The sequence below is a fragment of the Stomoxys calcitrans genome, chromosome 2, assembly GCF_963082655.1.
Source record: "Stomoxys calcitrans chromosome 2, idStoCalc2.1, whole genome shotgun sequence".
NCBI lineage: Eukaryota > Metazoa > Arthropoda > Insecta > Diptera > Muscidae > Stomoxys > Stomoxys calcitrans.
The window spans coordinates 89,339,247-89,363,195 of NC_081553.1; the positions used below are offsets into that span (position 1 = coordinate 89,339,247).

The 23,949-nt window shown below is 38.8% G+C and overlaps 1 protein-coding gene across 1 annotated transcript; it reads right to left on the minus strand.

Moving 5' to 3' along the window:
- Nucleotides 1–4,772: 4,772 nt before the first annotated feature.
- On the minus strand, nt 4,773–23,706 carry LOC106080875 (protein Skeletor, isoforms B/C). Its single transcript, XM_013242478.2, has 9 exons — nt 22,911–23,706; nt 12,823–12,902; nt 12,613–12,761; nt 12,191–12,538; nt 9,758–10,311; nt 9,470–9,692; nt 9,329–9,396; nt 5,721–5,809; nt 4,773–5,618 (listed from the first exon to the last, which is right to left on the minus strand). The coding sequence occupies exons 1-9, from the start codon at nt 23,041–23,043 to the stop codon at nt 5,127–5,129; spliced, it is 2,136 nt and encodes a 711-aa protein (XP_013097932.2). The 5' UTR covers nt 23,044–23,706; the 3' UTR covers nt 4,773–5,126.
- Nucleotides 23,707–23,949: the final 243 nt, after the last annotated feature.

Consider the following 23,949-nt stretch of genomic DNA (forward strand, 5'->3'; position numbering starts at 1 on the left):
TCTTGTGAAGTTTCCAATTTTCAGATTAACGATTTCAGATTCAATAATGATATTCATAAAAATATAATCACACATAAAAATGATACATACATACATCCATACCAATACACATATACCAATCAACTGAATAATAAACAATGAATGCAATTATTATTATTAATAATTATTACACACATTACTATATATATATATATTTAAAATGTGAAAAAAGTGATATAAACTCGAATTGTAAAGAAAAAAAAATGTTATACATATATGAATACAAAACTTAATTTATTTTAAAATAAAAACCAAACATGATTTACACACATATTTATTTTAAAAGGCGAGTTTCTATTTCAGCCTGTTGGGGAAAATTCAGGATTTTTAAAAACAAAAATCAAAAATTTCGTTTTTTGGTATCGTTGTGACTGTCATAGTGCCCAGTGACCTTTTATCTAAGGCCAGCAACTCCTTATTCCCCTTTTGGTTGAATTTAGTCCTGGCAGTCCGGCAGAGGTATGCAGGGTCCCACCTTCAGAAACTTGGCAAATGTCAAGAATGCAAGACCTTTTTGGCATATTCGTGCACCTTCTCATTTTCCTGAATTCCATCTTGTCCAAAAACCCAATTCAACACTATGGCAAGAGTCTGGAGTTTATTGAAGGAATCTAAACATTCCACACACTTCGACCACACTATCCTCGAGTCCAAGTCCTTCAGCGCCACCATACTGTCCATATAAGTCCTGTTATTCGATGCTTATAAATCCCTTTCCGGGATTCGCGGCTATCGTTTTGGCACAGACCTTTGCCTTTTCCAAGTCCAAGTCCTTTCGCCACCATACTGTCCACATAAGTCCTCTTATTCGATGCTTATATATCCTTTTCGTTTTGGCACCTCTGTGCCACCGAATTCGCACTGGCTATACCACCTTCTATGTTCAGAAGCTCGGCAAATGTCAAGGATGCAAGACCTTCCTGGCATATTCATGCGCCTTCTCATTTTCCTGAATTCCATCTTGTCCGAAAACCCAATTCAGCGCTATGCTAATAGTCTAGAGTTGGTTGAAGGATTCTAAACATTCTTCGCCCTCGACCTCACTATCCTCGAATCGAAGTCATTAAGCGCCACCATACTGTCCACATATGTCCTGTGATTCAATGTTATAAATCCCCTTCCGGGATTCCATTCGCGGCTATCGTTTTGGCACAGACCTCTGCGTGGAACCCCTTTCACAGTCTCAGCGACAGACCGATATCCCCATAAACCCCCAATGCTGCCAATGACTCCATGTTGGTGCCATCAGGTCTCAACGTCCTCAAACACAGCTATAGCCGCCCAATCCTCTCGTTGGAAAAGCAAATAGTGCAGTTTCTATCCCTAAGCGGTGTTGGTCTACCCTCCTAGTCTACCCTCCATTTCAATAGACAGAATAGAAATGTGACCAACGCCGAGTGATCTTATCATATATGATTACTTTACTTTAATACTTTACTTTAATTGGCTATGACAGAACATTTGTTCGACTAGCCGAACGTAGAATAGCGTTCCAAGCGCCTCGATCTTTTGCGCTCATTCTAAAATCTCTGTCACCAAGTTTCGAGGTGTCTCCCACCACTTGATCTTTCCATCGGGCTTTTGGTCTTCCCGGTTTGTCTTTGCCTTCAAAAGACTTCTTTGCTGGAGCTTCTTCATCCATTCTGACAACATGACCCACCCAACGCAGCCGTTGTATTTTGACACGTGTAACTATGCTATCGTCGTCATACAGCTCGTGATTCATACGACGTCTAGATTCTCCATTAACGTAAACTGGTTCATGTATTTTACAAAGAATTTTTCTCTCAAATACTCCAAGCACTGCCTTGTCTATCTTCACAAGTACCCATGCCTCAGAACCATATAACAACACGGGTAGTATCAGTGTCTTGTATAGTGTAATCTTTGTCTGCCCAAGTCTCATCCTACGAGTCTTATTAATTTTGCAGGGATACCAAACTCAGACATTGCTTGAAATACCTTTCAACGTAAAGGGGTATCGAAAGCGGCTTTGTAGTCAACAAAGAGATGGTAGGTATTGATTTGTCCTTCTTGGGTCTTTTCCAGGATTTGACGCAGTGTGAATCTGGTCTATGGTGGATTTACCAGGTCTAAAGCGGCATTGATAGGGCCCAGTTATCTCATTCACTTTAGGTTTAAATCTTTCACACAGTACGCTCGAGAGTATATTACATGGAATGGGGAGGAGACTCATTCCGCTATAGTTGGCACATTCCGTCTTGTGTCCTTTCTTGTGTACGGGGCATAGAATGCTGAGGTTCCAATCGTCGGATATGCGTTCTTCTAGCCAGATTACGCAGATAAGTTGATGCATACGCCTTATCAGCGTGTCGCCTCCGGTCTTAATTAGTTCAGCGGGTAACCCGTCGGCTTCTGCTGCCTTGTTGTTCTTTAGTCAGGTCACTGCTACTTGGACCTCATTCTGGCTTTATTCCGATCAATCCAATCCAAGCTCGATAGTCTCCTTACTGCATTTTCATGCCTCGGATCACCAGCGCATATGCGATAAATTGTGTGCTGTTCCTATGTATAGACATCAGTCACGACCGAGGACTTGTCTTTCTCAAACACAGTATCCGCCTTCCAATCCAGAAAAGAACTGTCCACTTTCAGCATGCAAAACTACCTTCGCAGAGCATTGGCGTCATATAGACATATATAGGCATATAGACCTCAATAGACTTCATATTTAACATTGCTTCGAGACTTTCCTGCAGTGCGCTCCATGCGCTCCCATGATTCCAACGTGCGACAGTCTTTGGGCCCTCTTGAACATCGACCCAAATGATAATATCAAATGACTACTCTTCTGTGATAGACCTTTTGTTCGAGTTTTTTACTGTCGCAATCAACATGTCCTGTGTTGAATGTCATATTCGTACTCTTCTGTCCTAGACCTTACCTTTAAGTTCCACATTGTTTCGATTGACCCACATTTGATAACGATTTTGTGTTGTTGGGCATACATGCCCGTTTTGGGAGTTTTGGGATTGAGGAGGTCCCGTAGACACCTTGCATCGAATTATTAAATCAGATATCTACTCTACTTCTAAATTTCTTTCATTTGATACACATATTGTCCCAATCGGCGAAAATGGCCGGTTGGTGGGTTTTGGGGTGAGGAGTCCCTCTAGACAACTTGAATTCATTTTTATATCAGATTTGTACTCTACTTTCAAATTCCTTTCATTTGATACCCATATTAACTCAATCGGTAAACATGTCCTTCTGGGGGTATTTTGGTGGGGAGGGACCCCCCGACACTTGGGATCATATGTTTATATCAAGTTATACTCTCTCTCAAATACCTTTCATTTGATACCCAAATTTTTCTAATCGGTAAAGATATCCGTTTGGATGGGTTTTGGGGTTTGGCGTCCTCCAGGTTATTTAACCCCATAAGGCAACATACAAAATTTGGCTTAAATTAGTGCAACCATCTCCGAGATCTGGTGTTTTGGAAAATTGAGGTAGGGGAGAGAGGCCAGCCCCCTACGGATATCAAAAAATTAAGTACCCTATTTTCACAGGGAGGTCAAACTCTACCTTCTGTGAAAATTTCATAAAAATCGGTCCGGAACAGACCAACAAACAAACAAAGCCCAACAATTTAATTTTAATACCCACTACCATAAGATGAGGGAATACTAATCTAGTCATTCCGTTTGTAACACCTCGAAATATTGATCTAGGATCCCATAATGCATATATATTCTCGACTGTCTGAGTCGAACTAGCCATGTCCGTTCATCCCTCCGTCTGTCGAAATCACGATAGCGGTCGGACGCGAATATTTACGTAGGTCGTTGGGGATTGCAAATGGGCTGTATCGTTTCAGATTTGGATATAGCTCCCATATAAACCGATCTTTCGGTTTGACTTCCTGAGCGCCTGGAAGCCGAAATTTTTATCCGATTTGGCTGAAATTTTGCGTGTGGTGTTCAGTTATGGCTTCAAACAACTGCCCCAAGTACGGTCCAAATCAGTAAAGACCCTGATATAGCTCCCATATAAACTGATCTCCCGATTTGAATTCTTCGGCCCCTGGAAGCCGCAATTTTCATTCGATTTGGCTAAAATTTTGCACATAGTGTTATGTTGACTTCCAACAACTATGCCAAGTTCGGTCTGAAATTTTAATTCTATTGAAAATTTGGTCAAAATTTAATTTCTATAGAAAATTTCTTGCCCGCTGAAATTTGAAACAGTGAATTGTATTAACAACATCACTCCCGAAAATGATCCAGACCGGGATATATTTAGATATAGCTGCCATAGAGACCAATCTTCGGCTTTAGGGCCTAAAGGCCATAAAAGGCGTATTTATTCTCCGATTTTATTGAAATTTGAAGTAATGAGCTTCTTTTAGACTCCCAACATCCAACCCAAATATGGTCCAGATTTAGATATAGCTGTCATTTAGATATAGCTGTCATATTGAGCGATCATCCGAATTAGAGTTTAATCACATGAACGGCGCACTATTACCCGATTTCGCTGAAATTTCGAACTGTTACTTGTATAGAGCTTCTCGGCGCCTGAACCAAATATGATTAAGATCGGACTATATTTGAATATTAAAATGAATATAGTAGTGTTATAATAAGTTTTGATAATAAATATACCCATGGTGGTGAGTATCAAAAAATCGGACGTGCAGAACTTAATCACTTGTTTTTTATTGAAAAAATTTCTGAGATAATAAAATAACGTTCTTTTGTTGACAGAACTTATTTTATTTTTGACTTATTTTTTGCTATACATTCGTTCAATGGTAAATATGACTGATTTTGAGGACAGGAGTCGAGAGAATTTCGGGAATTAATTTAAGAGACCAGTTAATATGTAGGTAGATTTGATTTATACACATTTATGAGATAAAATAAAAAATGTACAAATTTTCTAAATTGGTATAAAATACATAGGTTTTCTATGCTCATATTACTTAAATTTTTTTATCATAAAAAAGGTTTAAATGAATACTTTCTAATGAATAATGATTTTTGTTTTTTTTCTGTATATATTGCATTTATGTATATATCTTTTATCTAATAAATAACATCAGTCATTATCGAATAAATTATTTAAAATCTTATCATCATAACTATCACTATTGTAACAAAGGTCATCGTCGAAAAACTACGTAAACCTTGTAACACCGACTTTGCAGAGTTCTTCACATTATTGAAATTATCGATAATGTTAATTTTCCAACCCATATTGGCATGTGTAAAACTGTTGTAATACACGGTATCGGGCCATGTTATGTTGGGTGTGATTTCCAAGATTGCCGGTTCTTCGGGAGGACAATCGGTTACCAGTGAACGATTGAATTTTTTAAAACTTGGAAAATTATCATCCAATCGACGATCATAACCGATGGGGTAGCGTGATATGCATAGAGGACCCGCAGCTGTGGGTTTTGGACGTCCTCGCCGTGTAAATTCAACTCCAGCTAAAACTCGAATTTCACTTTGTTTGGCATCACTAAGGCGATCGTATCCGCCCCGCGGCTCATCGGTAATAACAAGCGGATGATAGTTGTCGGGAGAATGGGGATTATTGCCACCTCGAACCTATAGGAGAGAGAGAGAGAGACATAATTATATTTATTACGTTAGAAGAAGGCTTTTACTATTTTCAAAGTGTTTTTAACACTTTTGCTTTATTCGACTTACTTTGAAAACATAAGTAAGACCTCGTTTCATGAATAATTCTGGAATCATGTAACCATTTAAATACCAAGCTAAACCACTGGAAACGTGACCTAAAAATGAAAATTTGTAAAAAAAATCAATCAAATAGCAGAAAAATGGCGGAATATTAACAATGCAGCAATAACCGATGGGTTGCTAACCAAGTTGCTCAAAATAGAAGGATAGATGGGAGTTTTGTTACAAAACTTAGGAAAAACTCAGAAGTTTGGTGGACTGCCATGAAGTAAAAGTGCAATGTAAGGATAATACAAAAGTATCAGAGAACATGTTGTCTTGGCATAAGAGGAGCGATGAGGACCACGCCTACTGGGGCACTGGAGACTAGATATCCGACCCATAGGCGAACAGAGTAAGTGCGAGGCAGTCACTGCGGTTATGAGATTTATAACAATGGGAGAATGGAGGATAGGAGTAGCTAGCTCATACCATCGCGTTATTATCGAGGCGACGATAGAAAACCGGAAGGGATGGAAGAGGTTTCCGATCGAATATCTGGGACGACACTTGAGGTCGAGTGCGGGGTACTGCTGCCAGTGGCGGAACTCCAGAATTGCCATCTGGAAGATCGTGTTATACGGATGGATCAAAGCTAGAGGACAGAGTGGGCCTGGGGGTCTACGTTGAGACTGTGATCTGTTTTAGACTGCCTGATCATAATACGGTCCTGCAGGCGGAGATCCGGGCGATCACGGAATGCTTGAGGTGGTGTGGTGTTAACACGAGGGTGTCGAGTATGAACATCTTTACAGACAGTAAACAGGCCATAAGGGCAATAACAACCAGGACGGTAAGATCACGGACAATCTTGGAATGTAAGAAGGAGGTAACCCCCTTCTCTGAGGATGGCACGATTCGCATCATTTGGTCACCACCGCTATAGCGGAGTAACTGGGAATAAGAAAGCTGACGATTTGACAGTGAAGGCCAGAGAACTGTTGTCAATAAACTTGATTAGCCCATAGCATTTCGGGTCGACGCAGTCCGAGTTGTTGTTGTAGCCACAGTGTATGTGGAGGTAGCGATCCTCGTCAAGCTCCTGTAGGTGAGCAAGCTCGGTCCGGTCCAAAGGACTGATCGCCGCGGGTACAGGTTGGCCATTGGTTATTTAAAGACGCCAATAACTCACAGGCACTCAGTATTTGTCCGAGAACCGGTGCGGCCCGGCCTCTCACTGAGACTCCGCTCGATACCACTATCCGCAACTCTGTGGACGCGCCGGTGGTTCACAGCTAAGCTTCTCGTGACAGCAATAAACACCACACCTACCGGACCTCAATGTTCCAACCTGTGTGGTGCCCACAGCTTTCCCGTGCCGGAGCACAGTCCGAGTTAACGGCTTGAGCGAGGAATGTGCATATAACCCAGTGGAACAGCGAAACTAACCACCGTTTCGACAACGTAAATCCTATGGAAATATCTCGATCGTGAGACCGGGACACATAGGACTTCGAGCTCCCTTATGTAAAATCGGTGCGGCAAGTGATAGTATGTGTAGGGCCTGTGGGGAAGATGATGAGACGCTAGAGCATTTCCTATGCCATTGCCCGCTTTTCGCGGTTAACAGATACAGGCACTTAGGTGGAAACCATGAAATGCGCATTTATTGTCCGATGTCGCTGAAATTTGGGACAGTGAGTTGTGCAAGGCCCCTCGACATATTTCTGCAATTTGGCCCATTAAAGGCGCATTTATTGTCCGATGTCGCCGACATTTGGGACAGTGAGTTGTGTTAGGGCCTTCGATATATTTTTTCAATTTAGTTCAGATCGGTCCAGATTTGGATATGGCTGCTATATAGCCAGATCTCTCGATTTAAGATCTTGGGCTCATAAAAAGCGCATTTATTGTGTTAGGCCCCTTGACATGTTTCTGCAATTTGGCCCAGCTCAGTCCAGAATTGGATATAGCTGCCATATAGACCGATCTCTCGGTTTAAGGTGTAGGGCCCATAAAAGACGCTTGACCCATTTCGCCGAAATTTGGGACAGTGAGTTGTGTTAGGCCCTTCGACATCCCTCTTAAATTTGGCCCTGATCGGGCCATGCCAAATTTGGTCCAAATCGGATCATATTTCGATATAGCTGCTATGGGTGCATAAATTATATTTTTTCACCGGATTATGACGAAAGGTGGTTTACATAAAGGGTGATTTTTTTGAGGTTAGGATTTTCATGCATTAGTATTTGACAGATCACGTGGGATTTCAGACATGGTGTCAAAGAGAAAGATGCTCAGTATGCTTTGACATTTCATCATGAATAGACTTACTAACGAGCAACGCTTGCAAATCATTGAATTTTATTACCAAAATCAGTGTTCGGTTCGAAATGTGTTCATTCACCGTAACGTTGCGTCCAACAGCATCTTTGAAAAAATACGGTCCAATGATTCCACCAGCGTACAAACCACACCAAACAGTGCATTTTTCGGGATGCATGGTCAGTTCTTGAACGGCTTCTGGTTGCTCTTCACTCCAAATGCGGCAATTTTGCTTATTTACGTAGCCATTCAACCAGAAATGAGCCTCATCGCTGAACAAAATTTGTCAAAATTTGAACACATTTCGAACCGAACACTGATTTTGGTAATAAAATTCAATGATTTGCAAGCGTTGCTCGTTAGTAAGTCTATTCATGATGAAATGTCAAAGCATACTGAGCATCTTTCTCTTTGACACCATGTCTGAAATCCCACGTGATCTGTCAAATACTAATGCATGAAAATCCTAACCTCAAAAAAATCACCCTTTATATACCCGAGATGGTGGGTATCCACCGAACTTAACGCCTTTTTACTTGTTTCAATACAGTTCTTCTAGACAGTATACCCCTTAATGTTATTCCCCTCATTCAATTGTACATCCGTATGAAAAGATTCAGGATTGGGCGCCATCGTAGTGCAGAGATTAGCATCCCCCCTTTGACGCTGAACGGCTGCGTTCGAATCCTGGCGGTGGTTATCATCTCCTAATGAATGAGACATTTGTGAGGTATTTTGCCGTGTAAAAACTTCTCCTAAAAAAGGTGTCGCATTAGGGCATGCCGTTCAGACTTGGCTATATAAAGCAGGCTTCCTATTATTCATCTTAATATTGAATCGGACAGCATTCAATCATGTGTGAGAAGTTTGCCCCTGGAATATTCATGGGCAAAATGGCATTTGCATGGATTATAATTACAGCTTAGGAATAGGTTACTTTAGGTTTTAATAGCAGTCTGCAATCCGTTTCACTTAGACATTTTAGTCCATTGTGGTATCACAGGAACAGGTAAAGGAAGATGCCTTATATTTCGTACCGAACAGCAATAACTTCCTTCCTTTAAAAAAGAGGGTCGTTTTAGAGTAACACTGGTTGTAAGCGGAAGCAAATCAAATATCGTGGTATGGGGTCGACTCGGAAGGTTTCTAAAGTATTTAGAAAGGTAATGGATGTGTGGTATAGAACCCATTCGGAAGGTTTCCAAAATATTTAGAAAGGGAATGGTGGTGTGGTCTTGGAGACACTGGTGTTGTCATAAGCAGTAGGCGTCTAAATTAATGTTGGCTTTTTAAACCATTTGTTTTTTTACCTGTCCATCCTTGATATCCTTTCAGACCACCAGAAGGACCCAAATATGCATTGAAAGTACGTATAGTGCTGCAAACAAAAAAAGATATTGGTATTAAGATGAAAATTAATAAAATTTTTTATATATTTTTCATATACTAACGGATCTAAAATTTTGATTCTTTCCCATGTTTGTATGGGAGCATCTACGTGTTTGGTAAAACTGAAGCAGTCATTGACAGGTTCCGTGGTATTAAAATCAATAAGAACATCACTTTTGGGGTAATAGGTGTGGAAGGCAGGCTCATAATTGGTGTCCAATTTACCCAAGGCCCAAATGACATAATTACTTCTATCCAGGCGGATTTCTTTATCACCGGAATCAGCTAACGTATAAGAAAAAGCAAAATTAGAATATGGAAATAGAGTTGGAAAATCTTTTAAAACTTACAAGATATCAGAGTCCTTCGAAAGGTCAAGGTGTTTATACCATCCTTACGACTGTAGGTATTCAATTGGAAACTGTCCAAACCACCCACTACATCATCGCGACAAACACCTTTATTTTGTCCCAACACTTGGACACATGGAGCCAAAGAGGTTATATTATAATCAATCGAATAACCACGTATATCATCCAAATAGGCCACCACAACATCACCGCCTATCATTTGTGATGAAGTATCTGAACCAGACAATCCAAAGGACATATAATCATCCTTATCCACTTGTCCCGATAGTTGAAGGGTAATTTGTGGTCCAAACACCTCCCAGGATACTTGTAAATTTTTATGCAATTGTCGACAGTTGGGCAATGAAAATTCATACGGAGTAATTTGGACCAAGGAGGGTGGCACATTTAGATTATCTGCTATAAGAACGTGACCATAATTTTCATTATCCGCTAAATCGTAAATACTAATCCAATCAATATCGAATATGGTTTTGTCACCAGGCAATTCTAGTGTTATGGTCTCCTTACTATATGGGCGTATGGGATCTAGGCTTTGGGAAAAAAAATTAAAATCATATTTTCATATAAAATTTTGTTAACTTTAATTTTATTTTCAAAATTTCGCGAAAATTTTGTTTTAGTAGGAAATTTCATCAAAATTTGGGTTTTTTGGAAAAATTAGACAAAATCTCGATTCTCAAGAAAATTTAACCAATATTTTGTTTCTAAAAAATTTAAAGATCAAAATAAAAGAGCGCATGCTGTAGGTCCAAGAGCACTTGCAGTAACATTTGAGAATGTTTAAGTTGATGTGTTTCTTGTTCTTAACTTTGATGATAAGTTTGTATCGAAAGAGTAGAAACTAAGGCTTTCTTCTCTCTTATTGGGCTAAGGAAAGTTGGAGGACTTGTTGAGACCTGTTTCAAAACAAAAGCGTGCTCTACACCGTACTCAATAGTCGTTGGGTATGTAGAGAACCTTAATCAATTTGAGAAAGGTGTTGATGAAGATACAGGGCGTATCAGAAATTGCTATCCGTCATGCCAGCCAAAGTGATTTGAATAACAACACACACTTGGTTAATTTTTATAAGTTATTTGCTATGCCACTCTTTGAATAGAAAGCATTGAATATGATCTCGAGCTAGAATATGTTCGAAAAATCACGAAAAGTTTTTGTAGACATTTTTCTATGCTGTTGAAATTTAGATGCCACAATTCTGATTTTAAAGAAAAATGGACTGAATTTTTGTTTCTATAGAAAAAAATGTTAAAATTTTGTTTTTCTTTTTTGAAGAAAATTAAGTAGCAAAATTTTTTTTCACGCAGTGATGCGAGAAGTTGAGACGTCTCTCTAACTGAAGGAGTACGCAATGACGGCCTTCCTGAATATTGAGAGGGCATTTGACAACGAGAAGATGGGTCGACAGTCACCGCTCTGAGCCACATGGGCATCGACCTGAGTTTCTACCTGTGGACGGACTGTATGCTATGTGACAGCACTATCAACGCGGACCTCGGAGATAGTGTTGTCAGAAGGCGGGTGATAATGGGGACGCCTCTTGGAGGAAGTTTCTCCCTAATTCTCTGGAGCATAGTGGTAAACGAATTTCTGTTGGGTTATGTTAGGTATGTGACATATCAAGGTCCACATTCCGATCTGTGTCGTCAAGGTTGCCCTTAGGCTGAGAGGACTTGGCATGCTGAAGGAGACATCATACGGATACTATGGATGAGTTGTGCACGATTCGGAATTCGCTTTCCCGGGGGGAGGAAGCGAATACCGAGAATGATGCCTCAGTCCTTATAGATGACTCTGAGATTGAGACAGGAACTGGATTGTGGCTATACTACGACAAACACAGCATTTCAGGCAGACCTCTGTGCCATAATGATAGACGCAAAAGATATTCAGGGAGTGTATTTACAGTTTTTGAAATCACAAGGCCGTGGGTTCTAGTCGAAGTATGTGGAATCCCTGAATAGACTCCAGTTTCACGACATAGTGCTAACATGGATTAACACATACACCAGCGCCGTATTGACGATTACCCGCTACTCTCTTCCACCATAGGATGGGGGGTATACTAATTTCGTCATTCCGATTGTAACACCTCGATCTGGGATCTTGACCGATCTCCCGGATATGCTTCTTGAGCCCCTACAAGGCGCAATTCTTATCCGAATGGACTGAAATATTACCCAATGTCTTCTACTATGGTCTTTAACATTCAATTTACATTTGGTCCGAGCCGGACTATAACTTGATATATCTCCAATAGCATTTCAATTCTTTTCCATTTTTACATTCCGGTTACGGTAGACAGACGTTCGGTAATCATTTGTATGTATATTCATAGGCCAAAAACAGCTAACAGGGCCTTAACAGTTTTCAAGTTTTTAACATTTAAACATTATTGTGTGCACTTACTATCCCATTTCATCTGGTATCTTACTGCCACGACTAGAGGGTTGGGCTCCAACACCCGTCCAGAAAAATGTTCTTTTACCTTTGCCATCATAGGTAAAATCTGGTATTCTTATGGTTTTCGAGTCCAAAATTTCAATAGCACCACTACTAACATTATGACTACGTTTGGAAAATGTACCCCCAACTTGGGGTTGAGGTGGTTCAAACTCCTCGGGTATATAGACATCACCGAAATTGTTTTGATTATTCAAATCGTAGACAGCCAACCATTTAACTTCGGTTATTTTCTTACGATCCGGCAGAGACAAGGTGAAATCTTTATTATGATAACGATCTAAAATATTTGTTCTAGAAATAGAAATTAAAAATATAAATTAATAATAATTTTACTTTTTATTGCAAACAAAATTTAAATCACTTACTTGCCATACTCATCGGGCACAATAAAGCCCTGTGGACCAGGCCTATTAGAGGCTCCTGCCCAAAAGAAGGTATCAGCACCATTGCCATCGTAATTGAAACCCACAAAAAGGAAGGTAAACTCATTGACGGCATATACATCACCAGAGACCTAGGATAGGGGAAAGTATAGTTGACTAAATTTCCTTCTGTTCAAACTTATAAATACCAACCTGGTGATGGTATGAATTTATTTTTCCTAAGTACTTCCCCTGATATGGACCATCGTCTTCGTCGAAGCTGCTGGCGGCTTCTGAAAATAAAATAAAAAAAAATATTTAATAAATTATACGCAACGTGTAAACTTTTAAAGTGTGGTCGTGCCGCGTTATACCAATTTCGTGTTTTTGGGGTACCATAAGACGGCATGTCCAATTCTGCTAAAATCAGTATACCCATCTCCGAGATCTGGTGTTTTTGAAAATAGGGGTATGGGGGAGAGTCCGCCCACCCTTCGGATATCAAAAAGCACCCTACTTTCATCGGGGACTCACACTCTACCATCTGTGAAAATTTCATACAAATCGGTTCATCCGGATAAGAAGTGCGTTTGAGGGCGTAAGAAGTGCCGATTTGGCTGAAATTGTGGCCAACGGGTATCTCATTATATTCTCATACCCAGAACATCAAGAGCGTTTGATCGCCCTATACCCAAACCGTCGATAGTTATTGACGACTGTAAAGAGTCAGCGAATCGTTTGTGAGTCAACAAACAGCACTGCGCCTTGCGTGTATTAAACTCTACTCTGTTCATTCGAACCCACTCATAAATGGTCAGCAAGTCCTAACTGAGTGTATCATTCATAATCCGCCTCCTGTCTCCAATCTCATGGAGACTCGGCCTATGGTCTAATGAACATGAATGACAGAGATTACAGTCATCCGCAATGAGCAGATTGGATTCGAAGTCTGACTCAGTAGATCGTCGATGAAAAAACGAAAAATGGAGGGAGAAAGGATAGAACCTCAAGGTACATCTGCAGTTAATTTGTATTCCTCAGAAGGGAACTCATCTACAACAACTCGAAATTTAAAAATGTTGTATAGATTCATTCAAAAGATAAAATTTTTAATTTAATGTTAGTAAGCAGTGTTTGCTGATAGAGCAGACTAATTTTTCTGGGTGTAGAGGACCAACATGTAAGACTATTATTTCAAACTTCCCACTGCATTAGCATTTGTCCATGAAGAAGCTCCGCTTACTGTATACACCGCAGTTTGGTAATTTCTTCGATTTACATAGCATTGAATAAACTCCACAGATTTGACACTCAATGACTTTGCAAATGCCGAATATGGAATCTGATAGAAATGACTGTCATCCGCAAATAAGTAGATTGGATTCGAAGTCTGACTCAGTAGATCGTCTATGAAAATAAAAAACGTGAGGGAGAAAGGACAGAGCTTTCTGGTACACCTACGGTTTATTTGTATTCCTCAGAAGAGAACCTATCTAGAACAACTCGAATAGCACGATTCTCTAGGGCGAATAGTACGATTCTTTTGGAGATACCTCTGATTGAGGTATCATGCATTCTGAACGCATCAACCGCTTCTTCAGGTGTCGAAAAACATTCACCTCTCATTTTATTTCTTACGTACGGGAAGAAAAAGAAGTCATTCGGTGCCAAGCTATGTCTATACGGCGGATGACTCATCAACTCGATGTTGAACTGATGTGTGAGAGCTCGCATTGTCGTGGTGAAGAGTGATCAGTCTTCGGCGGTGTGTTTTCCTGATTTCGTGGAAGACAACTGGCAACTAAATGGTTGTGTACAACTCAGAATTGACTGTTCCGCGTTGTTCTAATGGTACGATTGCGACATGTCCAGCTTTTCCGAACAAAACAGGCGATCGTTTGCTTGGAAGTGCTTCGTGCGCGAGCAACTTTTGTTGTATTTGGCTTGAATCTTGAAACACCCATATAATCGACTGCTGTTTACTTTCGGGCTCATGGATTTACGCGTATAAATCCACGATGCATCACCTGTCACGATGTCATAGACGTGTTTCGAAGCACCGCGATTGTATTTTTGGAGCATTTCTTTCGACCAATCGACACGAGCCTTATTTTGGAGCGATTGACAAATGGTGTGGGATCTTACGCGAACAAATTTTTTTGACGGTCAAATATTAATGCAGTATTGAATGTATGCTGGGCCCACTAATGCCTAAGGTTGTCTCAATCTCACGATAGGTCGCATGACGATCTTGCAATATCAGTTGGCGCACAGCATCATTGGTTTTTGGAACAACAACTGATTTTGGACAACCTTCACGAAATTTGTCTTGCAGTGAACTATGACCTCGGTTAAATTCACCATACAATCTATAAACACTGGTACTTGATGGAGCTTCATCAATGCACTGTGGTTGAGGTAATCCACGTCGAAAATTTTAAAAAATTATCGCACGAAAATGTTCCCGATTTAATTCCATTTTTCAATATCAACAAAATCAACATTTTGCTCTCTGAAAATATGGAAATGGAAATTTTTAAAGTCTTTTAAAACGAGGAAAATATATTACCCTCAGTTCCATTCCACCAACCTTCCTAATAATATTCGCCCTTCTTTTAAACAAGGCATAAAAAGCACACATTTTAATCAAAGACAAAGAAGTTCGGCTACTTACCACCCCAACTACAACTCCTCATAGGTATTCGTTGGTTCGCGTAAAACCCATTCAATGTGAAATACAATTGAATGTTCAAGCCTGAAATTCATTCAATGCAATGACTTTGTTGCCAAAAAGCAAACAATCAACTTCGCAGAACTTTATATGTATACTCGTATATCGAACTCCTTTGTTAGTAATGATCAGTGTCTGCAAGCTCATATGAAATAATAACATGTTTTTTTTTTTTTAAATTTGAAATATTTAACCAAACGAACAATTGTACAACAGAAACAATGCTAATGGTTAACAATTGTGTGAATAAAAAAAACACCACCTTAAGTCAATGTTTATATATATATATTAGAACACTGGAAAACAAAAGTGCATCTACCAATTGCAGTAAATAAAATTTCACAAAGTTTTATATGGAATTTAAATATTGACGAATTTTCTTTAAAAATCAACTCTTGACAAAACTTCAAAAAGGAAAACCAATGCAATGAATTACAAAATAATAATACGTACATACTTTTTAGAACTTTCGATCAATATTTGTTATAAACGGAATGATGAAATTAGTGTACCCCCATTTTTTGGTGGAGTATGTAACAAGTATAAGAGTGCTAAGTTCGACCGAGCCGAATCTTGGGAACCCACCACCATGGTTTCTGCTTAAAATGTATACAAAATAAATTAAGTTGTAGGGCATAGGGCCAAACTTCTGCCAAACCAGCAAAAATTAAAGCTTGTAGGAACCGAACAAGGATGATCGAAGTCTGGTTTACGTGGGTGCTATATCAAGTTATAGATCGATTTTGGCCGAACTTGCACAGTTGTCGGAAGTCACAGCAAAAACACTACATGCGATATTGCATCCAAAACGGACAAAAATTGCGGCTTTTAAGGGTTCAAGAAGTCTAATCCGGCAATCGGTTTATAAGAGAGCTATATCAGGTTAAGGATCGATTCGGACCGTACTTGACACAGTGGTTGGAAGTCTTAACAGAACACTACGTGCGAAATTGCAGCCAAATCGGACAAAAATTGCAAATTCCAGGGGCTCATGAAGTCAAATCGGGCAATCGGTTTATATGGTAGCTATATCAGGTTAAGGACCGATTTGGACCGTACTTGGCACAGTTGTTGGAAGTCTTAACAGAACACCACGTGCAAAATTGCAGTCAAATCGGAAAAATTCCGGCTTCCGGGGACTCAAGAAGTCAAATCGGGAGATCGGTTTATATGGGAGCTATATCAGGTTATAGACCGATTTAGACCTTACTTGGCACAATTGTTGGAAGTCATATCAGAACGCTACATGCAAAATTTCAGCCAAATCGGACAAAAATTGCGGCTTGTAAGGGCGAAATAAGTCAAATCGGGAGATCAGTATATATGGGAGCTATATCAGGTTATAGACCGATTTAGACCGTACTTGGCACAGTTATTGAAAATCATAACGGAACACTACATGCAAAATTTCAACCAAATCAGACAAGAATTGCGGCTTCCATGGGCTCAAGAAGTCAAATCGGGAGATCGGTTTATATGGGAGCTACATCTAAATCTGAACGGATATGGCCCATTTGCAATCCCCGACGATCTACATCGTCTGTGCAAAATTTCAAGAGCCTAGCTTTACCCGTTCGACCTCTATCGTGATTTCGACAGACGGACGAACGAGGCTAGTTCGAATCAGAATGTCGAGAGGATTCAGGATATATATACTTTATGGGGTCGCAGATCAATATTCCTAAATGTTACGAACGTAATGACAAAATAAGTGTACCCCCATTTTTTTGGTGGAGTATGTAAAAATTCGATGTAGAATGCAGATCTGGCACCAAGATTGGGTGCCAAGTTTCCATACCTAACTTTTAAACTCCCGGAGAGATTTATGAAATTTTAAGACAATAAGAGAATGTAGTTTTATTTTTTTTACTCTAAATATAAAAACCCATTCCATAACATTTATTTTGCTGAAAGTTCCCAAAAGATTTTCATTTGGAAATTACGTATTTTTAGACGAAATACCATTAATTTTGCAAGCATGTCAGTTCTCCCCGCATTTGTTAAAACGAAAAACCTTATACCAAGGTATTCTTCTCCGCTTTGTGGTTGATTATTCACAGCCCATTCACAACCCAAAGGCAATTAATTCGTTTTAATTTTACACCACACTCATTTGCTCGGAAGAGGCAATGACTCAATGAAGAAAGATGACTACAGCAGACAAAACTTATCCAAGAATTTCTTAAGGCCATTCGAAGCAACAACAAAAAACAAAAACCACAAACTCATTTCTATCCAATCAATCTAAAAAAATTTACTTGCATACCTTAAACATTCGCATGACCTATTAACTGGGAATGAACATTGCCAAGTAAAGCACGAAGCCAAAGACAACAACAAAACAAATACGAAAGTGTTGCTGCACGGTAATATTATTTTTGTTATATTAATATTTATACTACACCAATTAAAAAACACCAAAAAGCAAGAGCAACAAAAACAAACGCCGCCATAGTTGGTAGCACCTACCAAACAAATCATTTGCTGCCGCATTCATAAGTGAGAGCAAAAGTAGAGCTGCTAGAGTTAATGTTAGGGGATCGATCTGTCCACTAGCCACTGACGGGTCTACTACCTAGACCAGTTTCTCCAGTTTTGCACGAAAGTGAATTTCTTTTGTGCGATTTTAGTTTACTTTAGTCCAACTCACTATTTGGCTTTGATCTGATTCTCTTTTTGTCAAGTCTGCTATGAACCTATACAAAAGAAACAAAGGTAGGCTTAAACTGCTTGGCTACTTAAATACAGCCTAGGGTTAATTGAATTATGAATAGAATTGGCTTATGACAAGAACAAAGTCTTTTATACTTGATCTAGGAGTTTACTATGAGAAGACAGAGAAGGGCAGAAAATCAAAACTTTTGGAAATGTTTCTTCGTTCGACTTATGAAACCCCTCACTTAGGTAGGTTTTCATTAAAAACGGCTCACATTTTGGAATGCCAATTAACTTCTCTCTAATATCTCTCGTTTGAATACTATTTCATCGACATTTGGGCATAGATGTGATCGGAAAGTTCAGCGGAACTTTGACCCCAAGCTCTTAAATATTGGGTTGCCCAAAAAGTAATTGCGGATTTTTTAAAAGAAAGTAAATGCATTTTTAATAAAACTCAGAATGAACTTTAATCAAATATACTTTACACTTTTTTTCTAAAGCAAGCTAAAATTAACAGCTGATAACTGACAGAAGAAAGAATGCAATTACAGAGTCACAAGCTGTGAAAAAATTTGTCAACGCCGACTATATGAAAAATCCGCAATTACTTTTTGGGCAACCCAATATAAATTAATATTTCTGTTTTAATACCCCCCACCATAGGATGGGGGTATACTAATTTCGTAATTCCGTTTGTATCACCTCACAATATTCATCTGAGACCAAACACAGTATATATATTCTTCATCGTCTGGACATTATTATTCGATTTAGCCATGCCCGTCCGTCTGTCTATCTCTCTGTCGAAAGCACGGTAACTTTCGAAGGAGTAAAGCTAGGCGCTTAAAAGTTTGCACAAATACTTCTTCTTGGTGTAGGTCAGTTGGGATTGTAAATGGGCCATATCCGTCCATGTTTTTATATAGCTGCCATATAAACCGATCTCGGATCTTGACTTCTTGAGCCGCTAGAGGGCGCAATTATAATCCGATTTGGCTGAAATTTTGCAAAAAGTGATTGAGAGATGATATGTGGCGTACGTTGATGTTGGCTTGCATATGCGCAACAACAACAAACCTTATACAGTCTCTCCACAAATAGGGGTGCTGTACGAAAAACAAAATGTGTTCAAAATTATTACCGACAGCTTTCTTCGATGTTATAAGCAATAGTGTTTTCTCATTTAGACTATTTATGCCTAAGCTCATAACATTAATGAGTGACTACGTAATTCGACAAAAGAACACCGATGATGAAGTGAAGGAATCCCTGAATCTGCAGTCTGGTTAACCTTTCGACCAAATTTTTTAATATATATTGATTTAAAACCAAATGGTGCTTTTATTATACCCTCCACCATAGGATGGGGGTATGCTAATTTCATCATTCTGTTTGTAACACCTCGAAATATGCGTCTGAGACTCCATAAAGTATATATATTCTTGATCGTCATGTAATTTTAAGTCGATCTAGACATGTCCGTCCGTCTGTCTGTCGAAAGCACGCTTATTTTCGAAGGAGTAAAGCTAACCGCTTGAAATTTTGCACAAATACTTTTTATTAGTGTAAGTCGGTTGATATTGTAAATGGGCCAAATCGGTCCATGTTTTGATATAGCTGCCATATAAACCGATCTTGGGTCTTGACTTCTTGAGCCTCTAGAGGGCGCAAATATCGTCCGATTTGACTGAAATTTTACACGTTGTGTTTGGTATCACTTCCAAAAATTGCGCTAAGTATGGTTCAAGTCGGTTCATATTTTGATATAGCTGCCATATAAACCGATTTTGGGTCTTGACTTCTTGAGCATCTAGAGAGCGCAATTTTAATCCGATTTGACTGAATTTTTCCACGAAGTGTTTTGGTATCACTTCCAACAACTGTGTTAGGAATGATTCAAATGGGTTCATAATCTAGTATAGCTGTCAAATAAACCGATATTAGATCTTGACTTCTTGAGCCAATAAAGCACGCATTTCTCATCCGATTTGGCTGAAATTTTGCATGAGGTGTTTTGTTATGACTTCTAATAGCTGTGCTAAGTATGGGCCGGTACATAACCTGATATAGCTGTCATATAAACCGATCTGGGATCTTGACTTCTTGAGCCTCTAGAGGGCGCAATTTTCATCCTATTTGGCAGAAATTTTGTACAACGGCTTCCCTTATGACCTTCAACATACGTGTCTATTATGGTCTGAATCGGTCTACAGCTTGATACAGCTTCTATATAAACCTATCTCCCGACTTTGCTTCTTGAGACCCTACAAGGCGCAATTCTTATCCGAATGAACTGAAATATTACTCAATGACTTCTACAATGTTCAGCATTCATTTGATATACCTCCAATAGCATAACAGTTCTTATTCAATATTCTTTGTTTGCCTAATAAGAGATAGCGCACAGAGAAATCGACAAATGCGATCCATGGTCGAGGGTATATAAGATTCGGCCCACCCGAACTTAGCACGCTTTTACTTGTTAATAAATTAAATCATCCACTATTATAAGTTGGACAAGCATAGGCATAGTTACCCCTGTGAAGAATATATTAATATTAAATATTAAAAATTAATATTTTTAAGTGAAGTATGGATTTAAAAGTTCGCTTAAAACCGTTATTCCATCTCTTGATATTTTCCCAATAGAAGGAAAGTTTTGGACTCTTTATTATTATTCTTTGTATACCCTCCATCTACATTCAAAATAAGAATATACCTCATAATATTGATCTGCTCCCCTTTAAATTATATCCGTCCGTCCTAGAAATTCACGATCTAAACAAATCACAATCTTAGCGAATCACGATCTAGACGATTTCAAAACGAATAAATCAATTGGCTTGAAATTTTGCACAGATATTTCTTATTGATGTAGGTCGTTGGCAAATGCAAATCGGCTTAATCGGTCCATGTTTTGATATATCTCCTATATAAACCGATCTTATAGGATTTGGCTGAAATTATTCACATGGACTTCTATCAACAACAACCGAACTTTGGATACTCACCAGCATGAATGAATATGAATAAATTAACTATCCTCTTTTATAACCACTCCACTACCACATCCATAGTAATATGGAAATAGAGCTCCCATTTCATATTTTTTTCCGGTCCCGAGAAAACTTCTATAAGTAACAGTTTCAGCGAAATTGGGCAACAAATCCGTTTTTCATGGGATTAAGAATCTAAATTGGAAGAACGGTCTATATGGACCATAAGACTAAAGTCTATCAACTCACTGTTTCGGCGAAATCGGGTAATAAATGCTGCTTTTATGAGCTCAAGACCCTTAATCAGCAGATCGTTCTATATGGCAGCTATATCTGATCCATATTTGAGTAGCATATCGGTAGGCTCTAATGAACTCACTATTTCGAATTTCAGCGAAATCGGATGATAATTGCAACTTTTATGGGCTTTAGACCCTAAATCGGTTGATCGGTCTATATGGCAGCTATATCTAAATATTGTCCAATCTGAACCATTTTTGAGTCCGATGTCGTAAAATTTTATCGAAATCGGATATGGGCTTAAGACTCTCAATCAACAGATCTGTCTATACGGCAGCTATTGGTTGCCCAAAAAGTAATTGCGGTTTTTTTAAAAAAAAGTAAATGCATTTTTAATAAAACTTAGAATGAACTTTAATCAAATATACTTTTTTTAAATTTTTTTTTCTAAAGCAAGCTAAAAGTAACAGCTGATAACTGACAGAAGAAAGAATGCAATTACAGAGTCACAAGCTGCGAAAAAATTTGTCAACGCCGACTATATGAAAAATCCGCAATTACTTTTTGGGCAACCCAATATATCTAAATATTGTCCGATCTGAACCATATTTAGGAGTAACGACGGAAGGCTTAAAACAACTCACTGTTTCAAGTTTAAGCGAAATCGGATAATAATTGCGGCTTTTATGGGTTTAAGATCCGTAATCTGCAGATCGGTCTATATTACAGCTGTTTCTTAATATGGTCCGATCATAACCATATTTGAGTCGGATGTCGGGAGACGTAAAACAACTCAGTGTTTCTAATTTCATCGAAATCCCCTAAATGCGAAATGCCAGACCCTAAACTGGCATATCGGTCTATATGGCAGCTATATGAATATATGACCCAATATGGGCCATATTCGGTTTGTATATCTGTGCCCCTAGTAGAACTTCCTGTTTCAAGTTCTAGCGAAATCGGACAAAAAAATGCGGCTTTTACGAACTTAAGGCCCTAAATCGCCAGAACGGTCTATATAGCAGCTATGTTCAAATATAGTTCGATTTGGCCCATTTAAGAACTTGCGTATTGAAGAAATACGAGTCTGTGCAAAATTTCAACTCAATATCTCGATTTTTAAAGACTGTAGCGTGATTACAACTGACGGACAGACACACGGACATCGTTAAATCGCCTTAGAATTTTTCGACGATTCGAAATATATATCCTTTGTAGGGTCGGAAATTGATATTTCGATGTGTAGTAAACGGAATGATCAAATGAATATACCCCCTATCCTATGGTGGTGGGTATAAAAGTTCATCGAAAATCGCGATTTCATTTTGAAAACTTTAAAATGAATTTATCTCCTAAACTATACGTCCAAGGGGGAAATAGGCCTTAATTCGCGTCTTCATCAAATAAATCAATAATTGCAGATTGCCACTAAAACTCACCTAACTTAACCCAGTCTTTAGCATGGCATCTACTAGAGGCACATGGTCTTGAATAGAAAGAATGAAGGAGTTTTGTAGAATTTGTGTATAAATAAAAATGTCCCATATTTTAATTGATTGATTCCTTGGATGATTAAATTCATTTCTTCTCACATCCATCGATTACAATTCATTGTCCCGATGCTGTACCAACTAAACAACAATTAATATGAAATTCGTATTTTTTGCTAAACTTACCTGCATACAAGGGAATAATTGAACATAATACAGCTATTGTTGCATATATACACCAGGCACTTTTAAATTTGCATAATTGAACGAAACAACAACTTCTTCCGCCTATTATCGAATGCCACAGATTCAATGTCATTTTCAAGCGAAAAAAATGGGAATTATTTATTTGTTGTTGTTTTTTGCTTTAGACTACGTGGATGATTAATTTCGTGAAACACTCTCTATTTCTTTTTTTGCTATGTTTTCTGTATGCTTGTGGGAGGCGGGGTTTTTTTCAACAGATATGCACATATTTTGTTAAAAACACAATTTTTGTCATGATTTCTTTAGGCTTATTACGATTACGTTTGATTTGATTCCATTTCACTTCACTTTTTCTTTTTTGAGAAATTTCATTGCATGTTTTGTGAAAACCGAAATACTAGTTGATTCAATACACTTCGTCGTACCGTCTCACTCTGCGTCATAACTTTGTAGTCGGTCTCATGCGAAAACCGACCAGCCGAAATGTACTTTTTTTTGTCGTTTCAAAGAAATACACAAAGAGGAAACTGAAAAAACAGCACTCAAAACTTGTTTCACTTTTCGTTTCACAGCGTATACAGCGCGATTGCTGAAGCTTTGCTATAGTTTGGTATGCGCATGCGTTATCGTCTTTCCGCTCTATACCGTTTTCCCTGAAACTGCGACTAAGAGATACGACGAACAACGTTCACTGTTTATTATTACCATGGACTTTCGCGTGTTTACCGTAGCGTGGTTCTTCTTAAACTGAAACAAAGATTGTTGGGAGCACTTACCCTCAGCCAGCTAGCTTTGGCAGCCAACATCAACAACAGGGCCATTGTATGCATTTGCTTGGTCGCTCGTTGACTACAAACAACTTCGTGGTCAATGCGCTCCAAACGACACCATTGAAAAGCATAGAGAATTCATTGCTTTGTATTGGGCTGGTGTGGTGCTGAATTTCAATGACTTTTCTTTTCTAACTGTTATTTCTGTACGTTTTTGTGGTGTTGCGTATGCGAGAGGGTGTATTTGC

Bases quoted from the DNA above. Each gene is read 5' to 3' on its own strand.
- LOC106080875 (XM_013242478.2), bottom strand. From the start codon at position 23,043: ATGACATTGAATCTGTGGCATTCGATAATAGGCGGAAGAAGTTGTTGT. The intron at 12,762-12,822 runs GTTGGTATTTAT...CCCCTATCCTAG, and splicing joins TAAATTCATACCATCACCAG to GTCTCTGGTGATGTATATGC. The intron at 9,397-9,469 runs GTTAGTATATGA...TTTTGTTTGCAG, and splicing joins AGAATCAAAATTTTAGATCC to CACTATACGTACTTTCAATG.